Below are 24283 nucleotides of genomic sequence, written 5' to 3'. Positions count from 1 at the left end.
CTGCTAAACCTGTTACCAAGGTACTGCAGTCCTCATTTTACTGCACCTGCTAAACCTGTTACCAAGGTACTGCAGTCCTCATTTTACTGCACCTGCTAAACCTGTTACCAAGGTACTGCAGTCCTCGTTTTACTGCACCTGCTAAACCTGTTACCAAGGTACTGAGTCCTCATTTTACTGTACCTGCTAAACCTGTTACCAAGGTACTGAGTCCTGATTTTACTGTACCTGCTAAACCTGTTACCAAGGTACTGCAGTCCTCATTTTACTGCACCTAGGTACTGAGTCCTCATTTTACTGCACCTGCTAAACCTGTTACCAAGATACTGCAGTCCTCGTTTTACTGTACCTGCTAAACCTGTTACCAAGGTACTGAGTCCTCGTTTTACTGCACCTGCTAAACCTGTTACCAAGGTACTGCAGTCCTCATTTTACTGCACCTGCTAAACCTGTACCAAGGTACTGAGTCCTCATTTTACTGCACCTGCTAAACCTGTTACCAAGATACTGCAGTCCTCGTTTTACTGCACCTGCTAAACCTGTACCAAGGTACTGAGTCCTCATTTTACTGTACCTGCTAAACCTGTTACCAAGGTACTGCAGTCCTGATTTTATTGCGTGAGCCACTGGGGACCGCTCTCCAAAGAGTGGATATTAAAGTTTTAAAGGTTTGTTTATAATACAAATACAAATCTATGAAAAAAAAAGAATCTTTGTAGTTTTAACCATGTATTTCAGACTAATGTTCAGCTGTTGTTTCCACAATTAATTATTTGAACTGTTACGTAATATGGAAATTGTAGTTGTAAGTTTGTTTCACAAAAATTATTTAAAACTTGTGTTCAGAAATAATAAAAAAATAAAAATCAGAACTGCAATTCCCACAATTCAACAGTACAGTTTGGACACGTAGAAAGCCCCCTGTGTTATTTGTTGGATAACTGTGGAAGAAGTTGGAGACTGAACTGAATTAATGAAAACGTTTTAGTTAATTTGATACTACTTTGTACCCAACTATTTAAAAAAATATATATATATATATATATATTACAATGTTACCTCGCAGGCTGGACATTGGAATGCCACGGACTAATGCAGCAAGAAGCGGTTCTTTAGTTAATTTGAGGCCGCGTGTAAATACAGCTTCCTTAAGAAGGCATTCAGCAGTTCTACCATCGGTGTTGACGTTCGCAGTGATTGTAGCGTCTGGCGGCCTCCTCTTGATGATCGAAAAGGGGATGCTCAACCACATGGACACCCCGCCACCCCGGGGTACTGGGGTCAGATCTGATTTCATAAGGAACACAAGGAAGCAAGATCCAAACGTGGATACAGAATCTCAGGTAAGAAAGTCATAAGCGCCCCATTAGAATTAACGAGACATGGTTGTGGTTTCTGTACTTTGGATAGTTAACTACTTACTGCATTGTTGTATATGCGACCATCCATTCTGTTGCAGCACTTTATCAGTTAAAAAAAAACAACAAAAAAAAAAAACTGATCAGCCATCACTTTAAGAATTTTCTACAAAAGACCCAAAGTTGGCACAGTATTTATGATGGGACATAAAGAGAACGGTGTTGGAAATCGCCAATAATACGTGCAAACAAGTCCGTTCGTGACAACTCCAAAGTAAATCTGCAGTTGTTCCACAATGATTTGTTATTTACATATCTAAAGGCTGGTTTCTTGTTAATTGTAGTCTTCTGTGGTCATACCTTGAACTTTTCTTCATCAGAAACAAGACCTCAAATGACCCAGTTTGTTTACATTCCAAAGGCTGTTTAATCTGCAGGCACACAAGTGCCTCGACTTGCTTCTCTTCAGTAAGAACTGCACAGACCTCTGCTAAAACTATCAGCAAGGAAAATATCTGCCCTTTTCCCAAAACGGTACTTTGCTCGACTGTGAGCATTTTACAAGAAATACAATGCGAGTAGAGAGCCCAAAAATTTTATGTTATAATAAACAATACGGTTTTAATTATGCTATACAGTAGACTACTTAGACGTTTACAGTTCGGTGAAATACAAAACAATAAAAGTGGAAGTTAAACAATTTGATATATGTTCCGGTAACAGCGGAATATTGGCAAATCTTAACATTTGTTGTTAAGTGTCGACATTTAGCAAGCAAAGCAGTACAGTACATGTCCGAAATAAACACGGTAACGCTAAAGCCTTTACTTCGAACATTTATCAGCAAATCTCAAGAATAACGAAGTGTGTTTGGCTAATGACAACATGTTTCGCTTCACGCATTGTATAAGGCTTCAGGAGTCCTGTGTAACTCCAAGTGCCACAAGAGTCTACCATGCTGCAATAAGTAAATATATCTATTCAGTGCCTGTCTTCGTGGCGTTTTGTGTCATAACCAAAGTGTGATTTTCTGTTGAAAAAACGAAGGCCCTAAATTATATAATTTGCATTTAACAGAATGTTATATTCATCAAACTACTACGTATCTTGAGTACAACCTCAACGCCATTGTGAATTGTTTATACCAAATCTACCAGAATGTTGGTTGTTCTACATTAGTGGATCACAATATTGTTCAGTATCATGTTAAATTGCTCAGTTGTGCATTACTGTAAGCTCATGAATGAGTATTTTGTTAATTGACAATTTATATGCAGGAATAAATAAATGATTTGATGATATACCTGCATTTACCAATAAGCTTTAGTAAATCATAAGATTAACCGTCTAAAAAGCAATCTGTTTCTTAATAATTTCAGACATTTACCACCTTATTTGGCAAATGTTGACATTTACCAGTGTAGGGCCAGAAAGTGGTACATGGTCAGAATGTGGGACGCGTACCAAAACTTGAACCATGTAATGGCAGATTTTGGTACAGGTGCTATCAATTGCTATAGTCATAAGGGTTGTAGGAAAATTTAAAGCAAATGCTAAAGTTAATTATACATCTTTTTTTTTTTTTTGCAAACCTAAACTGGAAACAGACAACCAGTTTCTCTCAAAAGAAAAACAATTCACGACAAACAAGTCAAAATGAGACGTCACCACAAAGTTGCACAAGTAAACACATTTACAAGACCCAATGTACTGCATATGATAAATATTCATGTACTATTTTCTTAATGGTGGAAAAATATGATAAATTTCATTAAAAACAAAGTAAAAGACTGGAAAATATGATAAATTCAATTTAAAAAGATGTAAAAGACTGAAAACAACATAACGTACCGGATCTGAATGGGTGTTTCCTGCTTTTTAGCAGAACTTGTTTAAGCAAGCGCAGTGTGCTGCGTACTACGTTTTGACACGTACCTTATAACACTACACCAGTAACATTTGAGATTGACCAGATTCAGACTTCTTTTTTTTTTAATTGAGAGTGACCAATTATTGTTTTTATTTTTTTCCCCCTAATTTGGAATGGCCAATATTGTTTTTTCTCCTCACCGCAGCAAATCCCCACACCGCACAGACGTTCTGAGGGCATGTGAGCGTACTCCGAATCTCACAAGCCTAAAGCCAGAATCGCTTTTACGCCGAGCAATCCAGAGCAGAGGTGGGTGGGAGAACAGAGATCAGCCTTGGTTTTTTATCCACCCTGAATGTGCTTGGTGTCTGGCCAGTAGGGTTCGCTGCTGCGTGATGAGAAGAAGTACCTGCTGGTTTCCCACGGGAGCGTCAGCCAATGTGACGCTTCCTCCAGAGCCCCCAGCAAAGTTTGGCCTCTTTGCACAGCCAGGACGTGAACCGGCGCCGTCCAAGCTGTATGACTCATCCTGCGCTCCCAGCAGCAGAGCTTTAACTGGATGAGCCACAATCAAGCTGTCATTTTAATGCTCCTCAGAAATTCCTCTGAGGAATATAACATTATTTATTTAGATTTGGTGCTCCTCTCATGCTGCTGCTAGATGGAATTGTAGTGTTATGTTAAAGTGCTAACAGCTTAAAGGCAGTACTTATGAAGGGTCTCTCCTATCACATTTGCTCACAAAGAAAAACACAGGCAAGTTAGTCTTGTGAGGATCTGGATGTTCTGAACATAAATAATTATGTAAACACTTAAGGAAAAAATGAGGATGTTTTAGCAGAATCGTCTTCAAATATATAGTGTCAGAATGGAATGTGGAGGAAACAAGAAAGTACTAATATTTTTAGGTTTACATGTATTTTATTGTTACAAAACCTACTTTTATTTTCTTCAGATTGTTCAAGAAATACGCAATCGTACTATCCGCACCATGTGCGGTCAGAAGAACATGCCCCACAGCATTTGGACACTTCCTCCAGTACAAAGAAGGACTGTTCTTCAGCATATTTTAGTCAGCGACAAGCACAAGTTCCTGTACTGTTATGTGCCTAAAGTTGCCTGCTCCAATTGGAAACGTGTTGTAAAAGTCCTTAATGGGGCTTTGGAGAATGTGGATGTAAAGATAAAGATGGATCACAAGAATGACTTGGTCTTTCTCGCAGACTTGAAACCAGAGGAAATCAAATACAGGTTAAAAACTTACTTTAAATTTATGTTTGTGAGAGACCCCATGGAAAGGCTTTTGTCAGCCTACAGGAACAAGTTTGGAGAGATTGAAGCTTACCAGAAGAGGTATGGTGTAGAGATAATCAAAAGGTACAGAAAGAATCCTGGAAAAACTAATGGAGACGATGTTACATTTGCTGAATTTCTACACTACTTGCTAGATGAGGATGTGGAGAAAATGAATGAGCACTGGATGCCCATTTACAATTTATGCCAGCCATGTGCTGTAACATATGATTTTATCGGATCTTATGAAAGACTTCACCAGGATGCCCAGCATGTTCTTCAGCTAATTGGGGCACCTGCCCACATTCAGTTTCCAGAAAGACAAACATGGTATAAACCAGTCACCACACAAACTCTGCATTACTACCTGTGTAACATACCACAAAGGCTTTTAAGAGACCTATTACCAAAATATATTTTAGACTTTTCATTATATACTTATCCATTTCCCAATACAACAAGTGCATTTTGCAGACATTAACAGAGATGGGAGCATAAATATTTGCGACCAAAATATTTGACGAATCACACTCATAAAACCTATTTTGCTCCAGAAATGTTGGCGACCTGTTGCAATATTACAAAGTATGTATTGTTAGTGGAATACGATATTCGTGCCAAAAATGTTTGCATTTTTTTTCATACACGAAAAATGCATAATAAAAGGCTCAAAAATATTTATGGCTTCACAGTATTGCAATTAATTTTAAGTCTTTTTATATATGGTACCAAATAGCATTTTAAACTAAAATAACTTTTTAAACTAGGTAAAGAACTGTTACTGTTTTAACCAAAAGTTTTGCCCAGTATTTATGCAAACATATTTTCAAGTCGAACTCCCTTATAATCTTTAAAACAAAGTATTTTTTATTCCTGATGACATTTCTTGTAATACTCATGTAATTAATTATAAGGAAAAAGCAAACTGGGGACAGATAGCCACTGTTTACCGACCTAACCCTCCCTCCCCCCGGACGACGCTCAGCCAGTTGAGCGCCGCCCCCTGGAAGCTCCCGTCCACGGTCGGCTGTGGAATAGCCTGGACTCGAACCGGCGACGTCCAGGCTATAGAGCGCATCCTGCACTCTAGCGAGTGCTTTTACTGGATGCGCCACTCGGGAGCCCCATTGTAATACATTTTTTAAAATCATTTTATCAATATGATGCAATCGCTGATTTAACAAGGAGCGGTTGGAGGTATGCGAACTTGTGTCTGTTTGAAATCTCTGGAAGAGCTGGTTGTAAATACAGACCATTTTTATACTTTAATAAAGATTCTGATGTTTTAAAATGCTATGTATGTTTAACATGGATTAAAGTTACAATTACTTTTTTTTTAATACATCAAACTGTTTCTGTGAAATTACTGATACTTGGCCAGTTCTGTACCTATCCATTGTGTTTCAGCATCTGTCAAAACACAAGAACTGAGGAAAGAAGCCAACACTATTCCTTTTGTGTTTTAATATTTCACTTTCTGTTCAGACAGACAGACCTATGAGTGCCCAGTTAGACTTAAGCCAGAACTATACATATTTCCATATTCTGTGCTGGGCATGTCTTAATAATGGAAGCACCCAGGGGATGCACAGGCATTCCATCCACTCTTACACAGTCCACTAGCACAACGTTTCTCAAATGCAGCCACCAGCGGGATTTTGAGCCTCCCAACAGCTCCTCTCTTCAACCTTTACTCAATTGGGACCGCTATCCAAATTTCATTCATCACACAGTCCATGCTTCTTGCATTCAAATTCCTCATACTGCTTCTGTTTCTATTAGCTGCTATTGGACAGCGTTACTGCCAGTATAATAACTGGATGCGATTTAAAAAAACAAAAAAAACCTGCTGCTGTGTAAAAAACATCTACCCTTATATGTAATAACCTCCCACTAAATGTAAATAACTCACAATGTGTAAAAAGTCTATCCCTATTTGTAAAAAGTTACCCCTATATGTAAAACACCTCCGCCTACATGTAAAAAGGTATTTGTTTTTTATTGGTATAGCAGTTAGTGTTTAAGTTGAGAGTTGTTCATAGTTTTGAATGGTTTTACATTTAGGGGCAAAGATCATTTTTACATTTAGGGGGAAGCAAGATTTTACATTTAGAGGCAGATGATTTTACATATAGGGGTTGTACAAGGTACATTATTACTCGAAAATGCTTCACGCTTTCAAAACACTTGCAAGGTAAATGTTACGTACAGTGATCAATGTTTTGTTTTGTTGTGATCCTATTTTCTGTTATGACAGTAATAGACGAAAAAAAAAACCTCAGCATTTTGGTTTTCTTTGTACAATGCCCCCTTTTTGTACATTTATTTTTTGAAGAGTTTATTTCACCAAGAACAAGAAGAAGAATTGTGAGGAAGGTTAACAACAATCTGAGATTGACTGCCAAAGATATTCAAAGTGAATTGGCTACAAGTGGGACTGGGGTTTCCATTTCAACCATAGGTCGAGTATTGCACAAGAGAAGTACTCAGAATTTGAATGAACTGGAACATTTTTGTGTTAAAGACTGGTCAAAAATCACTAAAGAATCATGCCAAAAGCTCATTGACAAATATCCTAATCGTTTAAAAGAGGTTATTATTGCTAAAGGTGCCTCAACTAGCTATTCATTTCATTTTCCTTGTCGGTATGAATACTTTTGAATTAGCATTTTTTGAGTTTTGCAAAAAAAAAAAAAAAAAAAAGGAGATCTATTTCTTGTAACGTTTTTTCCTCATTCACAAAAGCAAAACTTTTGTTACAAAAGATTTTTCCTATAATTCTTTGTTTGAGAAATGTCTAGAAATGGTACATTTCCATTGGGGTATGTAAACTTAACTACAACTCACACAAACAGTAACAAAATGCTTTAGAACCATCAAAACAATATTTTATACACAGTACTTCTGTTTGAGTAAAATGTTTTCAAACATATGGTTGCTTTAGATATTAAATTCAGTAATAAGAACATAAGAACGTAAGAAAGTTTACAAACCAGAGGAGGCCATTCAGCCCATCTTGCTCATTTGGTTATTAGTAGCTTATTGATCCCAGAATCTCATCAAGCAGCTTCTTGAATGATCCCAGGGTGTCAGCTTCAACAACATTACTGGGGAGTTGGTTCCAGACCTTCACAATTCTCTGTGTAAAAAAGTGCCTCTTATTTTCTGTTCTGAATGCCCTTTTATCTAATCTCCTTTGTGACCCCTGGTCCTTGTTTCTTTTTTCATGTCAAAGAAGTCCCCTGGGTCGACATTGCCTGTACCTTTTAGGATTTTGAATGCTTGAATCAGATCACCGCGTAGTCTTCTTTGTTCAAGACTAAATAGATTCAATTCTTTCAGCCTGTCTGCATACGACATGCCTTTTAAACCCGGGATAATTCTGGTTGCTCTTCTTTGCACTCTTTCTAGAGCAGCAATATCCTTTTTGTAACGAGGTGACCAGAACTGAACACAATATTCTAGGTGAGGTCTTAATAATGCATTGTAAAGTTTTAACATTACTTCCCTTGATTTAAATTCAGCACTTCTCACAATATATCCGAGCATCTTGTTGGCCTTTTTATAGCTTTCCCACATTGTCTAGATGAAGACATTTCTGAGTCAACATAAACTCCTAGGTCTTTTTCATAGATCCCTTCTTCAATTTCAGTATCTCCCATATGATATTTATAATGCACATTTTTATTGCCTGCGTACAATACTTTACACTTTTCTCTATTAAATGTCATTTGCCATGTGTCTGCCCAGTTCTGAATGCTGTCTAGATCATTTTGAATGAGCTTTGCTGCTTCAACAGTGTCTGCCACTCCTCCTATTTTTATGTCGTCTGCAAACTTAACAAGTTCGCTTACTATACCAGAATCTAAATCTTTAATGTAGATTAGGAATAGCAGAGGACCTAATACTGATCCCTGTGGTACACCACTGGTTACCTCCCTCCATTTTGAGGTTTCTCCTCTAATCAGTACTTTCTGTTTTCTACATGTTAACCACTCCCTAATCCATGTGCATGCATTTCCTTGAATCCCTACTGCGTTCAATTTGAGAATTAATCTTTTATGCAGGAGTTTGTCAAAAGCTTTCTGCAAATATAAATAAACCATGTTTTATGCTTTGCAATTATCCATTGTCAATGTTGCATCCTCAAAAAAATCAAGCAGGTTAGTCAGACACGATCTCCCTTTCCTAAAACCATTCTGACTGTCTCCCAGGATATTGTTACCATATAGGTAATTTTCCATTTTAGATCTTATTATAGTTTCCATAAGTTTACATATAATAGAAGTCAGGCTTATTGGTCTGTAGTTACCTGGTTTGGTTTTGTCTCCCTTTAATGTGTAAGTACAAGCTGATGCAAATACTGGTGCAAGTGGGTGTCATATAGTCTAGCATGGTCGAGAGTTGTGAGGTTTACAGATGCTGTCTGAACAGGTGTGTCTGGAGGAGTGGCCAGGGACTGAGCAGTCCTGATGTCTGTGTGCTCGTTACACACAGGTGGGGGTGGGGGGGGGGGGGCACAGCTAATCTGCCGACGGAGGGGGTGAGAGTGGGTGTAGGGAGAAATGATAGTCTGGAGATAGGAGGGATCAGAAAAGGTTAAGACAGCGATAGGTGAGTACAAGAGTTTTGAATTGGATGCAGTGTAGCGTGGCCGAAACAAGGAAGGGAAAAGACCAGGCGAGCAGCAGAGTTTTGGATGAGCTGGAGTGGATGGATGGCAGAGGCAGGAAAGCCGGCCACGAGGGAGTTGCAGTTGTCAAGGCGGGACAGTACCAGGGCCTGAACTAAGAGCAGCGTGGAGTAGTTGGTGTGGAAGGGGCGAATTTTGCGTATGTTGCTGAGGAAGAAGCGACAGGAGCGTGCCAGAGTAGAGATGTGCTGAGAGTAAGAGAGGGAGGGGTCAAGGGTGACACAGGTTCTTGGTGGATGAGGAGGGAGAGAGGGTTGTGGATTCAAGAGGAACAGTATTGTAATAATGCATTGGAACATAGTGTTAATCAGTTAATGCTAACCTTTTAAACATGTTTTTTGCATTTTAGTTTTTAGTCCTAGAATTTACTGGCCCATTATAAGAAATGAAACCTGGTTTGTCCAATGATAAACCCAATTATTTACTAATATATGAAGAGCCTTTCATATCCCTAGGCTCTATGTAATGGTTTCTTGTTGCACTTATTGCACTCTAACAAAAGAAAGAAAATGCATTTACTGAAGTACCACTCTGCAAAGAGAACCTAAAAAGCTATATAGTACTTACTGTGTGAATAGCATTTTTCATCTGTTTCTCTTTTTTCCAATTGTTCCCTGTCAATGGCAGCTGATTCTTGAACATTCTGTAAATAAATTAAATAATTTACTAAATAAACTATGTGCATATTTATAAAAAGAAATGTGTCCGAGTCAGACCTTTACTAAATACCCAACAGTGATAACAAAAAAATGTTTTTCATCCACATTACACATATAAAATGATCTTAGTATCGAGTATAAATTTAAATGTTAATTTCTTATTGTACTGTAATGGCGGGTCAGTTTGGACTGCTTGGGACTGGACGCTGGGAGGGGAGCAGGAGTGTTAGTGTTACTTATTGGTGTGTGTGTGTGTGTGTGCTGTCCTATCTTCCCCGCCATTTGTGTGTGTGTCGCCCTGCGTGAGTCTGTGAGTGGAAGTGCGTTTCGTGTCTAGGCAGTGCTGCCGTGCTGTTTGGGGTGTCACATGCACAGCGCAGCTGTATGAGAGAGGGGTCTGTGTTGGCTGATTTGTGTTCGGTTCCGCCAGTCAGCTGCTTGCGCAGGACTGAGGGTCTGAGCGATTGGTTAGTGTGTATGTAAATGTACCCTTGTGTGTGTGAGTCGATAGGGCTCGGGGTAGATCTCTATTTATGAGCTACCTGCATAGAAGATGATCTGGCTCTTATGATGTGTTAAAGGGTAAGCATTCTTCTTTCTGTTGCAACAAAGGTTCGTTTTTTGAAATTGGTGTTTGTGATGACTCCTCATTCAGTACAGATTTGTTCCAAAAAACAGACTCATATAGGCTTATTTCTGACTGTATTCAAGTCTCTGCTGCTTGATACTGCGGATGATTTTGTAGTTGATCTCCCAAAACATAAGCCAATTTTTTCAGATGAAAAACCTTAACAGAAATATCCGAAATACTGTTGTCATTAGGTCAGAGCCACAAGTGAGTACTGCAAGCGAGTGACTCCCCAATTTTAAAAATCATTACCAATGTACTATTGCTAAAGCAAAAAGCATTTTTGTCCTGACATATGGTAATGGCAGGTGAACACAGAGAAATCAACAGATGTCTAAGACATGCGTTGGGTTTAAAAAATAATAATAATAAATACATTTGCTGTCAAGTGGTTGCACAGTTTCCATTTATACCTCAACAATTTTCAAATACAATGGACACAAGGACACAATTCTTTAAATTTAAAAGCTGGAGCAAGATATAACCCACATTAGTTATGTACAATATATACTCAGTGGTGCAGTTAGCAATAAATAAGACTGATATTAAGTGACTTTTGGAGCATTTGGATCCCTGCACAGAACTCAGTGACAACAGTTGTGCAACAGTAACTGTGTTTAGAGACATAGATTCATATTCTTGAAGAACATGAGAGTTAGTTAGTTAGTAATTGCTCAGACAACTGAAGCACTCCAATAGAGTTTAAAATAAATATCTGCAATATTAATGTGCATAAAACTACTTGTGCACAACAGTAATGTATAGACAGAATAGACTGAATAAAGCATATTAAAAAAACCTTACATATTAGTAACTACTGGATAAACTGTAAGGCCATGCCAGACTGACCATTTAGAAATCCAGTATTACTTTAGAGAACACTGTGAATAATGTTTAGAACATTTGTAATACTGCATTACATGCAATTTGTAATTTAACAAAGTCATTATGTTTATAGTGACCTCCTGTGGTGACAAAAGAAGATTACAACATACTGCAGTACAGTAGTCTCCGGCTAATAGAACACCCCTCGGGAAGCAAGCAAAGAGTTCTTATAGCCGAAGTGTTCTCTAAGACAGAGTTAGCCACCAGACACAATATGAATCAATCAATCAATCAATACATAAATACATATGTATTACTTGTCATGATGCACATGCATCAACATATGAAATGAACTGAATAAGTAAAAGCAAAACAACAGGCAAGTGTATGTTAATAAACTATAATAATAAAGTAACAGACAAACTAAGGTTAATAAAACTAAAGCAAAACAACATGGTCAAAAAGCTTAAATCGCTATGTACTATGAATTTAGCTGGTGGGTGTGTTTTGGGCTATAGTACCACAACGGCAGAGGCAAAAATAATGGCCGTTGCTTAGGGTTAACTTAACATTAATAAACGAACTGTCAAACTAAATTAACACAGCACCCCTGCACACATTCAAAATACAGCAGCAATATACAAGACATGCATATTATTTAATAGCATGGTGAAGCAACTCACCAGAACTGGAGACACCAAATTGCTCGGCGACTTGTGTCTGATTAAGTTTTTTCGTTTGTTTACGTGCCATTTTGTAGTGATGAGGTGCACTCGAGGAAATCAGAATACAGAATAATTCAATGATATGATGGCTGTTCTGGAAAGATTTAATAAACCAATCAGTGTCCCTCAAGACACTCTCGCAATGACAAGTCGCTTACAAAACAGTACTGTATCCATTGTTAACGAATCACTGTCGTGCCAAGAAGGTGTCCTTTTAAGCGAAGTCCCTGTTCCTTTAGCCGGAGCATTTACAACGGGAAAAATCTGTTTCACCACAAGGGGGTTCCTTTAGGTGAAGTGTTCTCTTAGGAGGTGTTCCTATACGCAGAGACTACTGTACAACAAAATTTTCCAAATACAATAAAACCACTCTAATCTGATCATTAGAGATCTGAAAATTTTGCTGGATTATACAATGTGCCTGTTTACAGAGGTAGTATAAAATCGAATAAGGTAATTTAAAAAAATAAATAAAAGGTATATAAATGACAAACTATACTATTTGAAACTCTACACACACCTTAGGTAAACAGTTATGGGAACATGTAACAAAATAAAATAAAAAGGTCCTTATGTACCCTTCAAAGCAACATACTTGATTATAAACAAAGTCAGATTTTACAATGATTTTTGGCAGACTTTTAAATCATGCTAGATTCCATAATAGACAGGTTCTGGATTGTAGAGGATATCACGCCATTAATTTCAATAGGGATTTGGACGGGACCCGAAAATAATTATGTTTGTATAGTGGCTGGATTAGACAGGTTTTCCTGTAAATGAATAAACCTAGATAACTTGATCATTCTCTCACCTGTTTGTTTCGATGTCATATTCCTCCCTCAGATCTCTCCAGTTCATTCTTTACTTGTGTTACTTCTTGCTGAAGCTTCTGAATTCTGAAAATGGTTGTCATTACACAACAAGAAAAACAGACTAACATTTATTCTAAAGACATTCTTCCATTACAGAAATATTTCTTATTTGGACATTTTTACACCAGCTTACTGTACATCACCATACATATAGTATATTAAAATGACATCATATCACAGTTTTCTATTGTCAATTATCAGTTCCACTCTGATCTCAAAACCAGCCTTGAGTTTCTGGGTGTGATATTATTGTGTTTTGATGTTCTAAAGTAACATAGGAGAAAATTAAAGAAGCATAGCTTTTGTTGGTAATTGCAGCTAAAAATGTAAACTTTTAATGAGCTAGGAGTCAAACTTTTAACAAAGTAGCCATTGAAGATAAAAACCAACAGCATTTCATAAATTACTATTTTACCAGAACAGAAAACAACAGTTGCTTCAGATAGGATCCATTTTTAATGTTGTTTTTAAAGAGAAACTGGTATAGCAATCCCAGTGTGTTTTAGTACCTGTTGTCAGCAACCTGAAGGAGATCTACCACATATGGATCATCAGGCCGGGGTACTGGCATGGAAGCGACAAATGAGGGAGGAATTGTCTGATCAATCTGCATGCGCTGGCGTCTAAAGGGAATGGTGATTTTGAACATCTGACAACTGTCAACAAGAAAATGAACAAACTTAAGGTGAAAATGAATGTGAATGCAAGCCAAGTGACAGGGTGTGCCTTCAAATACAGTACTGTTCTAATTCTTCTATGATGTCGGTCATGTTGCTCTTACCTGGCGTCTGCACCACTGCTTGCAGGTTCTTTTCCTGCAGCTGCTGGATTTTTTCTGTCTTGGCCTTACTGTCCTTATTTAGGGATCGGACTTTATGGAAGTACTGTTTATTCAAGAATTTCAAGTCTGCCGACTCATGTTATGGTAATGTTTAGTTTTGAAATTCAACCATAAAAAACACAATGCAAGTAACAGTTAGTTAGGCATTCCAGGTTTCCCAGGTTGCTTAGAACACATCAATGTGATCTGGCAACAAATTCAATCAGCTAAAAAGGAGAGGAAGGAGCTCCATGTGACATTCCTGGATTTGGCTAATGCATATGGTTCAGTGCCACATGAACTACTTTGGGCAGCATTTGATTTTTTCAGTGTACCGATGACAATAACAAATTTAGTGAAAGCCTATTTTGGAGATTTGCAATTCAGTTTTTCAACTTCAGAATTCAGCACTACATGGCAATGCCTAGAGGTTGGAATAATGGCAGGATGCACCATTTCTCCACTGGCTTTTACCATGGCAATGGAAGTAATCATTAGGGCATCAAAATGGGTAGTAGGAGGAGAGCGCTTGGCTTCTGGAATGCGACTACCACCAATTCGAGCATACATGGATGACATGACAACCATGACTACAACAGTAGCCTGCACTAATCGATTATTGGGCAAATTAACCAATAACATTGAATGGGCACGAATGCAATTCAAGCCCACTAAATCAAGGAGCATCTCTATAATTAAAGGCAAAGTAGTAGATAAAACATTCTTCATTAATGGTGAGGCAATACCAACAGTGTCTGAGAAGCCAGTGAAGAGTCTTGGGAGATGGTACGACGGGGATCTAAAGGACACAGTTCGTGTGGGAGAAGTTAGACAACAAGCAGTGGAAGGGTTGAAGAGCATAGACAGCTGCGCTCTACCAGGTAAACTAAAACTCTGGTGCTTTCAGTTTGGTCTACTGCCGAGGTTGCTGTGGCCACTGACTGTGTACGAGGTTTCTTTGACAACAGTAGAGAAGCTGGAAGCTTTAATCAGTTCATACATCAGGAAATGGTTGGGAGTTCCACGCTGCCTCAGCAGAGTGGGACTTTATGGTAAAGGAATACTGCAGCTACCAGTCTCTGCTCTAACCGAGGAGTTTAAGTGCGCCAAGGTCAGACTGGAAATGACATTAGTAGAGTCACGCGATAAATGCGTAAGGGAGGCAGCACCTGTGTTGAAAACTGGAAGAAAGTGGGCGGCAAAGAAAGCTGTGGAAGATGCAAAGGCTGCCCTTCGAATTGGTGATATCATGGGGCAAGTTCAGCATGGAAGAGGGGGTCTTGGTTTCAGTTCAACTCCTCCTACATGGCACAAGGCGGCCCCAGCTCAAAGAAGGAAGCTGGTAGTCAACGAGGTGCAAAAGCAGGAGGAGAGGATGAGGTGTATAAAGGCCATTTCCCAGGCCAAACAGGGAGAATGGATGAGATGGGAGAGTGTGGAACAACGCAAGATTGGCTGGCAAGACCTATGGTCAATGGAACAGAGCAGGATCAGTTTCCTCATCAGGTCAACATATGATGTTCTCCCATCACCACAGAACCTAAACCTCTGGGTAGGAGAGGATCCCTCATGTCCTTTGTGTTCATCACCTGCAACATTAAGGCACATTTTGACAGGATGTAAGGTGGCTCTTAGCCAAGGACGGTTTACTTGGCGCCATGACCAGGTGCTGCGATGTTTGGCCTTAGCATTGGAAGACAAGCGTAACATGACCAATAAGTTGCCACCTGTTCCATCAAAACATTACACACAAAAGACAACATTCCTCCGCCCAGGAGAGCAACCACCAAGAAAAGGTGTTAAAACCAATCCTCGCCCAGGACAACTGGAAGCTGCTAGAGACTGGAATATGCTGGCAGATGTTGGTCAACGGCTTATTTTTCCACCTGAGATTGCCACCACTAACCTTCGACCAGATATTGTCTTGTGGTCTGGATCAGCACGCCTTGTTCACCTGGTAGAGTTAACAGTGCCATGGGAGGATGCTGTAGATGAGGCGTATGAGAGGAAGAAACTGCGGTATGCTGAACTAGCCACTGAAGCGGAACAGCGAGGATGGAGAGTTCGGGTTTACCCAGTGGAAGTGGGTTGTCGAGGATTTGTGGCACACTCTACAACCCGGTTTCTCAGAGACGTCGGATTCAGTGGCCAAGAGTTGCGTCGCACAGTGAAGAACTTATCTGAAGCAGCAGAGAGGAGCAGCAACTGGCTGTGGTTGAGACGGAAAGATTCTGGCTGGGGACAGGTAAGTAAGCTGGGCTGAGTTGAGTGGGGGACGGAGGGGGGTGATGCTGGGACGCCAGAATCACCGTCGAGCCCTCTTGAGGTGTCGTGGGCTAGTCGACGAAACACTGAGGATGGAAGGTGCCCACTTGAAAACCCCAGAGATGTACCCTACTTAGCTCAATCCAGACGGTTGTCATGCTGATGCGCTGGGGAGGCCGCACTTTGGTTGATCCCCGGAGCCAGCATCGCAGCCGTTGTGTGTGCTGATGCGCCAGGGAGGCAAAATAAGCTGATCCCTGGAGCCAGCATTACACTTCAGCCATTAACACCAGACAGAAGGATATCTACATCATCATATGGAAGGAAACGTAAATGGATGGAGACGCATATGGATCACATTAGTTTACTGTAAAGCTACGTCTTAGTTGGTGTTTATCTTGGCGAGAGCCGAGTTCAAATCAGCATGAAGTTTTAACATCTACTCTCGTGTAATGGAAATCATGAAGATCTGGATACGTCCAGTGACTGCTGTGAATAGTGCAGCTGGCAACAAGGGAAAGACCTTGTGACAGCCTGGAGAGACAGCTGACAGGAGGAAAGAGACCCCATTGGGGCTGGTAAGGGTTAGCTACCCTTGTCGGCAGTATCCAGCTCTGTGTTTACAGGATGCTGGAGACACCCGCCCAAGGCTTCTAAGAAATTAAAGAGAAAAATACCCCTAGAGTCTGCGAGAGTGGGGGCGGAAGATGACTCAACGTTGGACAACACGGTTAACTACTTAGGAACGGAAACGGATATGAGTATGGAGAGTACTTCACAAAAGACTAGTTCAAGATCTGCAGTTAACAAAGACATGGAACTCCAGGTTTGTGTCTGCGGCTGGAGCAAGGCGACAACGGTCAGGGGTTTGAAGATTCATCAAGGGAGAATGAAATGCTTGAGGGAGAAGGGACAAGGGCCTCGCATTGATCAGTACTTCTTACGAAGTCAGTCAAGTCAGTCGAATGAAATCCAGCGACAGGAAGCAAACCACAGTTCGCAGGATATCAGCACCCCTGTCATAGATGTGAGGAGGACTTGCATGGACACAGTTAGTGATGAACCTAATGATCCTTGTGAACCCGGTCAGACAAACCAGCATAAGAGAGAAAAGAACCTCAACGGGCACAAGCCTGGAGTTAAATGGCCAAGAGCTTGTGAGAAAACTGCATGGGACACAGTAAACACAGATCTCTGCGTTGCATTGGAAAGATTAAGTGGAACAGTTGAAAAGAAGCTGGATAAATTTGGGGACATCATCTACGCATATGGAAGTGAGAGGTTTGGAGTTGAAAAAAGGAAGGAAAAAGTACAAACTATTCCTGGAAAGTCTAGACGGCAGCAGGAGATTGAACGCTTAGTTAGAGAAAGGAGACAGCTGAGGAACCAATGGAGAAGAGCAGAACAAAGTCAGAAGGAGGGACTCAATCTCTTACAAAGGGTCATAAAAGATAAGCTTGCAACATTGCGCAGAGCTGAGCGCCTACGGAAACGCTACAAAAAGAAGGAGCGTGCGAGAGCTAACTTTTATAAAGACCCATTCAAATTTGTAAAGAAGTTATTCACCAGTGAGAAGAATGGCACACTAAAAGCATCTAAGGTTGAGCTGGAGAGATATTTGGAGGAAACACATACAGATTCAAAAAGGCAGGAGCCTATGTCAATTCCGTCAGACATCCCACCTATCAATCCACCAGAATACCAAATGGAGGACTGTGCACCTAAGTGGAAAGAAATAGAGCAAGCTGTGAAAAAAGCAAGGGCTTCATCATCTCCAGGGCCTAATGGAGTTCCGTACAGAGTGTACAAGAGTGCTTCAGGAGTTCTACGAATTCTGTGGAAATTGATGAAAGTGGCATGGGAAAAACAGGTTGTACCAAGAGCATGGCGCCGAGCAGGTGGAGTCTTTATACCTAAAGAAAAAGATTCTACAAGCATCAGTCAGTTTCGTCCCATTTCCCTATTAAACGTAGAAGGCAAGATTTTCTTCAGCATTATTGCTCAGAGATTGTCAGCTTACCTATTAAAGAACTGCTTCATTGACACTTCAATACAAAAAGCGGGCATTCCAGGTTTCCCAGGTTGCTTAGAACACATCAATGTGATCTGGCAACAAATTCAATCAGCTAAAAAGGAGAGGAAGGAGCTCCATGTGACATTCCTGGATTTGGCTAATGCATATGGTTCAGTGCCACATGAACTACTTTGGGCAGCATTTGATTTTTTCAGTGTACCGATGACAATAACAAATTTAGTGAAAGCCTATTTTGGAGATTTGCAATTCAGTTTTTCAACTTCAGAATTCAGCACTACATGGCAATGCCTAGAGGTTGGAATAATGGCAGGATGCACCATTTCTCCACTGGCTTTTACCATGGCAATGGAAGTAATCATTAGGGCATCAAAATGGGTAGTAGGAGGAGAGCGCTTGGCTTCTGGAATGCGACTACCACCAATTCGAGCATACATGGATGACATGACAACCATGACTACAACAGTAGCCTGCACTAATCGATTATTGGGCAAATTAACCAATAACATTGAATGGGCACGAATGCAATTCAAGCCCACTAAATCAAGGAGCATCTCTATAATTAAAGGCAAAGTAGTAGATAAAACATTCTTCATTAATGGTGAGGCAATACCAACAGTGTCTGAGAAGCCAGTGAAGAGTCTTGGGAGATGGTACGACGGGGATCTAAAGGACACAGTTCGTGTGGGAGAAGTTAGACAACAAGCAGTGGAAGGGTTGAAGAGCATAGACAGCTGCGCTCTACCAGGTAAACTAAAACTCTGGTGCTTTCAGTTTGGTCTACTGCCGAGGTTGCTGTGGCCACTGACTGTGTACGAGGTTTCTTTGACAACAGTAGAGAAGCTGGAAGCTTTAATCAGTTCATACATCAGGAAATGGTTGGGAGTTCCACGCTGCCTCAGCAGAGTGGGACTTTATGGTAAAGGAATACTGCAGCTACCAGTCTCTGCTCTAACCGAGGAGTTTAAGTGCGCCAAGGTCAGACTGGAAATGACATTAGTAGAGTCACGCGATAAATGCGTAAGGGAGGCAGCACCTGTGTTGAAAACTGGAAGAAAGTGGGCGGCAAAGAAAGCTGTGGAAGATGCAAAGGCTGCCCTTCGAATTGGTGATATCATGGGGCAAGTTCAGCATGGAAGAGGGGGTCTTGGTTTCAGTTCAACTCCTCCTACATGGCACAAGGCGGCCCCAGCTCAAAGAAGGAAGCTGGTAGTCAACGAGGTGCAAAAGCAGGAGGAGAGGATGAGGTGTATAAAGGCCATTTCCCAGGCCAAACAGGGAGAATGGATGAGATGGGAGAGTGTGGAACAACGCAAGATTGGCTGGCAAGACCTATGGTCAATGGAACAGAGCAGGATCAGTTTCCTCATCAGGTCAACATATGATGTTCTCCCATCACCACAGAACCTAAACCTCTGGGTAGGAGAGGATCCCTCATGTCCTTTGTGTTCATCACCTGCAACATTAAGGCACATTTTGACAGGATGTAAGGTGGCTCTTAGCCAAGGACGGTTTACTTGGCGCCATGACCAGGTGCTGCGATGTTTGGCCTTAGCATTGGAAGACAAGCGTAACATGACCAATAAGTTGCCACCTGTTCCATCAAAACATTACACACAAAAGACAACATTCCTCCGCCCAGGAGAGCAACCACCAAGAAAAGGTGTTAAAACCAATCCTCGCCCAGGACAACTGGAAGCTGCTAGAGACTGGAATATGCTGGCAGATGTTGGTCAACGGCTTATTTTTCCACCTGAGATTGCCACCACTAACCTTCGACCAGATATTGTCTTGTGGTCTGGATCAGCACGCCTTGTTCACCTGGTAGAGTTAACAGTGCCATGGGAGGATGCTGTAGATGAGGCGTATGAGAGGAAGAAACTGCGGTATGCTGAACTAGCCACTGAAGCGGAACAGCGAGGATGGAGAGTTCGGGTTTACCCAGTGGAAGTGGGTTGTCGAGGATTTGTGGCACACTCTACAACCCGGTTTCTCAGAGACGTCGGATTCAGTGGCCAAGAGTTGCGTCGCACAGTGAAGAACTTATCTGAAGCAGCAGAGAGGAGCAGCAACTGGCTGTGGTTGAGACGGAAAGATTCTGGCTGGGGACAGGTAAGTAAGCTGGGCTGAGTTGAGTGGGGGACGGAGGGGGGTGATGCTGGGACGCCAGAATCACCGTCGAGCCCTCTTGAGGTGTCGTGGGCTAGTCGACGAAACACTGAGGATGGAAGGTGCCCACTTGAAAACCCCAGAGATGTACCCTACTTAGCTCAATCCAGACGGTTGTCATGCTGATGCGCTGGGGAGGCCGCACTTTGGTTGATCCCCGGAGCCAGCATCGCAGCCGTTGTGTGTGCTGATGCGCCAGGGAGGCAAAATAAGCTGATCCCTGGAGCCAGCATTACACTTCAGCCATTAACACCAGACAGAAGGATATCTACATCATCATATGGAAGGAAACGTAAATGGATGGAGACGCATATGGATCACATTAGTTTACTGTAAAGCTACGTCTTAGTTGGTGCTTATCTTGGCGAGAGCCGAGTTCAAATCAGCATGAAGTTTTAACATCTACTCTCGTGTAATGGAAATCATGCTTTCAAGGCGAAAGCTTACTTGTAAGTTAAGCAAAATTTGAATCTGTAGTATGTTCGAGTACATCATTTTCTAGCTATCCAATTATATAACATTTACAATAAGATATGCAATCACAATTAGTACAAGTATTTTCTTATTATAATTAAAACAGTTTTGGGGGATGTTCAAGCTGGCATACATGGTATCAAACCTTCTTAGAATTTGTAGTATTAGTACATTTGCAGCTGACAATACTGACAACTACCCACACCAATCCAACGCACTCCCTAACCTAGCTGTGATATATACACACTACCAAGTTCTGGTTATGTTCTTAATGATGCTGTTAACCCCAAATCTGACCTTTATTCTGCTTGTCCTTCTCCTTCAGTTTCAGAAGCCCCAGGTGAAGTTCATTGTTCTCCCTCACAAGTGCACTTTTAATTCTATAGGGTTCAAGCACGGCATACAGATTTTTACTCTCCTTTTCTGTCTTTCCAACTGAAAGTTTGGCATTGTGCAAGCTTTCTGTTGTGTGCACAAAGTAACTGTGACAAGAAGCAAATATTGTTTCTCAATAGTATAACTACCAAATGTGAAAATACTTTTAAAAAGCCAAGGTAAACACACATCTCTAATATCATACAAAACTTCAGTCCCATACAGTTGACAGGACTGAAGCAGCAGTGAGAACAGTCACTGATGTACTTTGTTCCTTCAATCAGTCAACACATTTGCAAGCCGAAATCTTTCATTGACCAGTGAAGATGTTTTCCAAGATACGGGATCAATTAAATAATCCAAGGTGAAGTGGTCATACAAAACTAATATCCAAAACACAACTGCGACTCCTAGAAGAAAAGGTGAGCATGAATGATTCTAGACAGCTAATCATGTTTAGAAAAAAAAATGTAATGTAATACCTATAGGAGGCTGTGTGGTCCAATGGTTAAAGAAACGGGATTGTAACCAGGAGGTCCTCGGTTCAAATCCCACCTCAGCCACTGACTCATTGTGTGACCCTGAGCAAGGCACTTAACCTCCTTGTGTTCCGTCTTTCGGGTGAGACGTTGTTGTAAGTGACTTTGCAGCTGATGCATAGTTCACACACCCTAATCTCTGTAAGTTGCCTTGGATAAAGGTGTCTGCTAAATAAACAAATAATAATATAATAATAATATATGTTAACTTAAAATATTTAATATGTCAAATCTTGCCTGTTGATTATGACTAGATTAAAGGAAAATGGTTGTACATAAAGAAGTGTTCATTGAGATCTTGCATCGCTGCATGTTATTTGTCTGTGAAGGTAAGCCCCAGATGTTGTAACATACTGTACCTAAAAAGTTTTTCCACCAGTAGCAAGGACTCAATTCCCAAAGGCTGCCTGTAGCCCAGCTGATCCAGTCGTTTCCTTAAATTAATACATTTTCTTTCTGCAACAGAACTTGTTATTGTGTTACTTTCTGGGAAGCGAAAAGACTGCAGAAACAAATGCATCATGTATTTCACTTTTTTTCCCTTGAATCATTTGAACCTATTAACAAAAAACATAAAAAAACGGTACTCTTAAAAAAAAAAAAAAAAAGTTGACCATTTAAAATAGGCTGCAATAGGTGGCCAAGTGTACAGAAATATCAAGGTTTAAAAACTAAACAATTTAATCGCAGGGTTTTAATCAAGAGGAATTAAATTGATGACTGATTAACTAACAAGGCTCGAATATGACTAGAGTAAATAAATAAATAAATAAATAAATAAATAAATAAACAAACCAAAGTGCCTGTATCTCAACATGTAGCGTACAGTACTAAAAGTGAATATACTAAAAATAGCACGGAGATCAAAACATCAACTCACATTTGCAAAAACGTTAACCATAAATAATATGGAGTACTACAATCGAAACATATTCATGTGGACGTATAATGTATAATAATCTATATATATATACAGTACTGTGCAAAAGTTTTAGGAAGGTGTGAAAAAAATGCTGTAAAGTAAGAATGCTTTCAAAAATAGACATGTTAATAGATTATATTTATCAATTAACTAAATGCAAAGTGAGTGAACAGAAGAAAAATCTAAATCAAATCCATATTTGGTGTGACCACCCTTTGCCTTCAAAACAGCATCAGTTCTTCTAGGTACACTTGCACAAAGTCAGGGATTTTGTAGGCATATAGTCAGGTGTATGATTAAACAATTATACCAAACAGGTGCTAATGATCATCAATTCAATATGTAGGTTGAAACACAATCATTAACTGAAACAGAAACAGCTGTGTAGGGAGGAATAAAACTGGGTGAGGAACAGCCAAACTCAGCTAACAAGGTGAGGTTGCTGAAGACAGTTTACTGTCAAAAGTCATACACCATGGCAAGACTGAGCAAAGCAACAAGACACAAGGTAGTTATACTGCATCAGCAAGGTCTCTCCCAGGCAGAAATTTCAAGGCAGACCGGGGTATCCAGATGTGCTGTCCAAGCTCTTTTGAAGAAGCACAAAGAAACGGGCAACGTTGAGGACCGTAGACGCAGTGGTCGGCCAAGGAAACTTACTGCAGCAGATGAAAGACACATCATGCTTACTTCCCTTCGCAATCGGAAGATGTCCAGCAGTGCCATCAGCTCAGAATTGGCAGAAAACAGTGGGACCCTGGTACACCCATCTACTGTCCGGAGAAGTCTGGTCAGAAGTGGCCTTCATGGAAGACTTGCGGCCAAAAAGCCATACCTCCGACGTGGAAACAAGGCCAAGCGACTCAACTATGCACGAAAACGCAGCAACTGGGGTGTAGAAAAATGGCAGCAGGTGCTCTGGACTGATGAGTCAAAATTTGAAATATTTGGCTGTAGCAGAAGGCAGTTTGTTCGCCGAAGGGCTGGAGAGCAGTACACAAATGAGTGTCTGCAGGCAACAGTGAAGCATAGTGGAGGTTCCTTGCAAGTTTGGGGCTGCATTTCTGCAAATGGAGTTGGGGATTTGGTCAGAATTAATGGTCTCCTCAATGCTGAGAAGTACAGGCAGATACTTATCCATCATGCAATACCATCAGGGAGACATCTGATTGGCCCCAAATTTATTCTGCAGCATGACAACGACCCCAAACATACAGCGAAAGTCATTAAGAACTATCTTCAGTGTAAAGAAGAACAAGGAGTCCTGGAAGTGATGGTATTATTATTTATTTCTTAGCAGACGCCCTTATCCAGGGCGACTTACAATTGTTACAAGATGTCACATTATTTTTACATACAATTACCTATTTATACAGTTGGGTTTTTACTGAAGCAATCTAGGTAAAGTACCTTGCTCAAGGGTACAACAGCAGTGTCCCCCACTGGGGATTGAACCCACAACCCTCCGGTCAAGAGTCCAGAGCCCTAACCACTACTCCACACTGCTGCCCTGGTATGCCCCCCACAGAGCCCTGATCTCAACATCATCGAGTCTGTCTGGGATTACATGAAGAGAGAGAAGCAACTGAGGCTGCCTAAATCCACAGAAGAACTGTGGTTAGTTCTCCAAGATGTTTGGGCCAACCTACCTGCCGAGTTCCTTCAAAAACTGTGTGCAAGTGTACCTAGAAGAATTGATGCTGTTTTGAAGGCAAAGGGTGGTCACACCAAATATTGATTTGATGTAGATTTTTCTTCTGT

The 24283-nt window shown here is 40.6% G+C and overlaps 2 protein-coding genes across 2 annotated transcripts; one reads left to right on the top strand and one right to left on the bottom strand.

Moving 5' to 3' along the window:
- Positions 1-929: 929 nt before the first annotated feature.
- LOC117962415 (carbohydrate sulfotransferase 14-like) lies at positions 930-8969 on the top strand. The gene is made up of 2 exons (XM_034034339.3): positions 930-1343; positions 4184-8969. Exons 1-2 carry the CDS (start codon positions 1053-1055, stop codon positions 5000-5002), a joined length of 1110 nt encoding a protein of 369 aa, XP_033890230.1. The 5' UTR covers positions 930-1052; the 3' UTR covers positions 5003-8969.
- Positions 8970-12880: 3911 nt separating this feature from the next.
- LOC117421186 (centrosomal protein of 135 kDa-like) lies at positions 12881-22120 on the bottom strand. Its single transcript, XM_059013440.1, has 6 exons — positions 21960-22120; positions 20984-21168; positions 20703-20710; positions 13701-13840; positions 13436-13570; positions 12881-12950 (listed from the first exon to the last, which is right to left on the bottom strand). Exons 1-6 carry the CDS (start codon positions 22118-22120, stop codon positions 12881-12883), a joined length of 699 nt encoding a protein of 232 aa, XP_058869423.1.
- Between the last annotated feature and the right edge of the window lie 2163 nt (positions 22121-24283).

This window comes from Acipenser ruthenus, chromosome 1 (genome assembly GCF_902713425.1).
Source record: "Acipenser ruthenus chromosome 1, fAciRut3.2 maternal haplotype, whole genome shotgun sequence".
Classification (NCBI taxonomy): Eukaryota; Metazoa; Chordata; class Actinopteri; order Acipenseriformes; family Acipenseridae; genus Acipenser; species Acipenser ruthenus.
The sequence above is the reverse complement of the archived record's forward strand: the minus strand, read 5'-3'. Positions and strand labels throughout refer to the sequence as shown.

Bases quoted from the DNA above. Each gene is read 5' to 3' on its own strand.
- LOC117962415 (XM_034034339.3), top strand. From the start codon at position 1,053: ATGTTACCTCGCAGGCTGGACATTGGAATGCCACGGACTAATGCAGCA. The intron at 1,344-4,183 runs GTAAGAAAGTCA...TATTTTCTTCAG, and splicing joins ACGTGGATACAGAATCTCAG to ATTGTTCAAGAAATACGCAA.
- LOC117421186 (XM_059013440.1), bottom strand. From the start codon at position 22,120: ATGCATTTGTTTCTGCAGTCTTTTCGCTTCCCAGAAAGTAACACAATA. The intron at 13,571-13,700 runs CAACATGACCGA...TTGTCAGATGTT, and splicing joins GTGCAGACGCCAGGTAAGAG to CAAAATCACCATTCCCTTTA. The intron at 12,951-13,435 runs GTACTAAAACAC...AACCATTTTCAG, and splicing joins CTTCAGGTTGCTGACAACAG to AATTCAGAAGCTTCAGCAAG.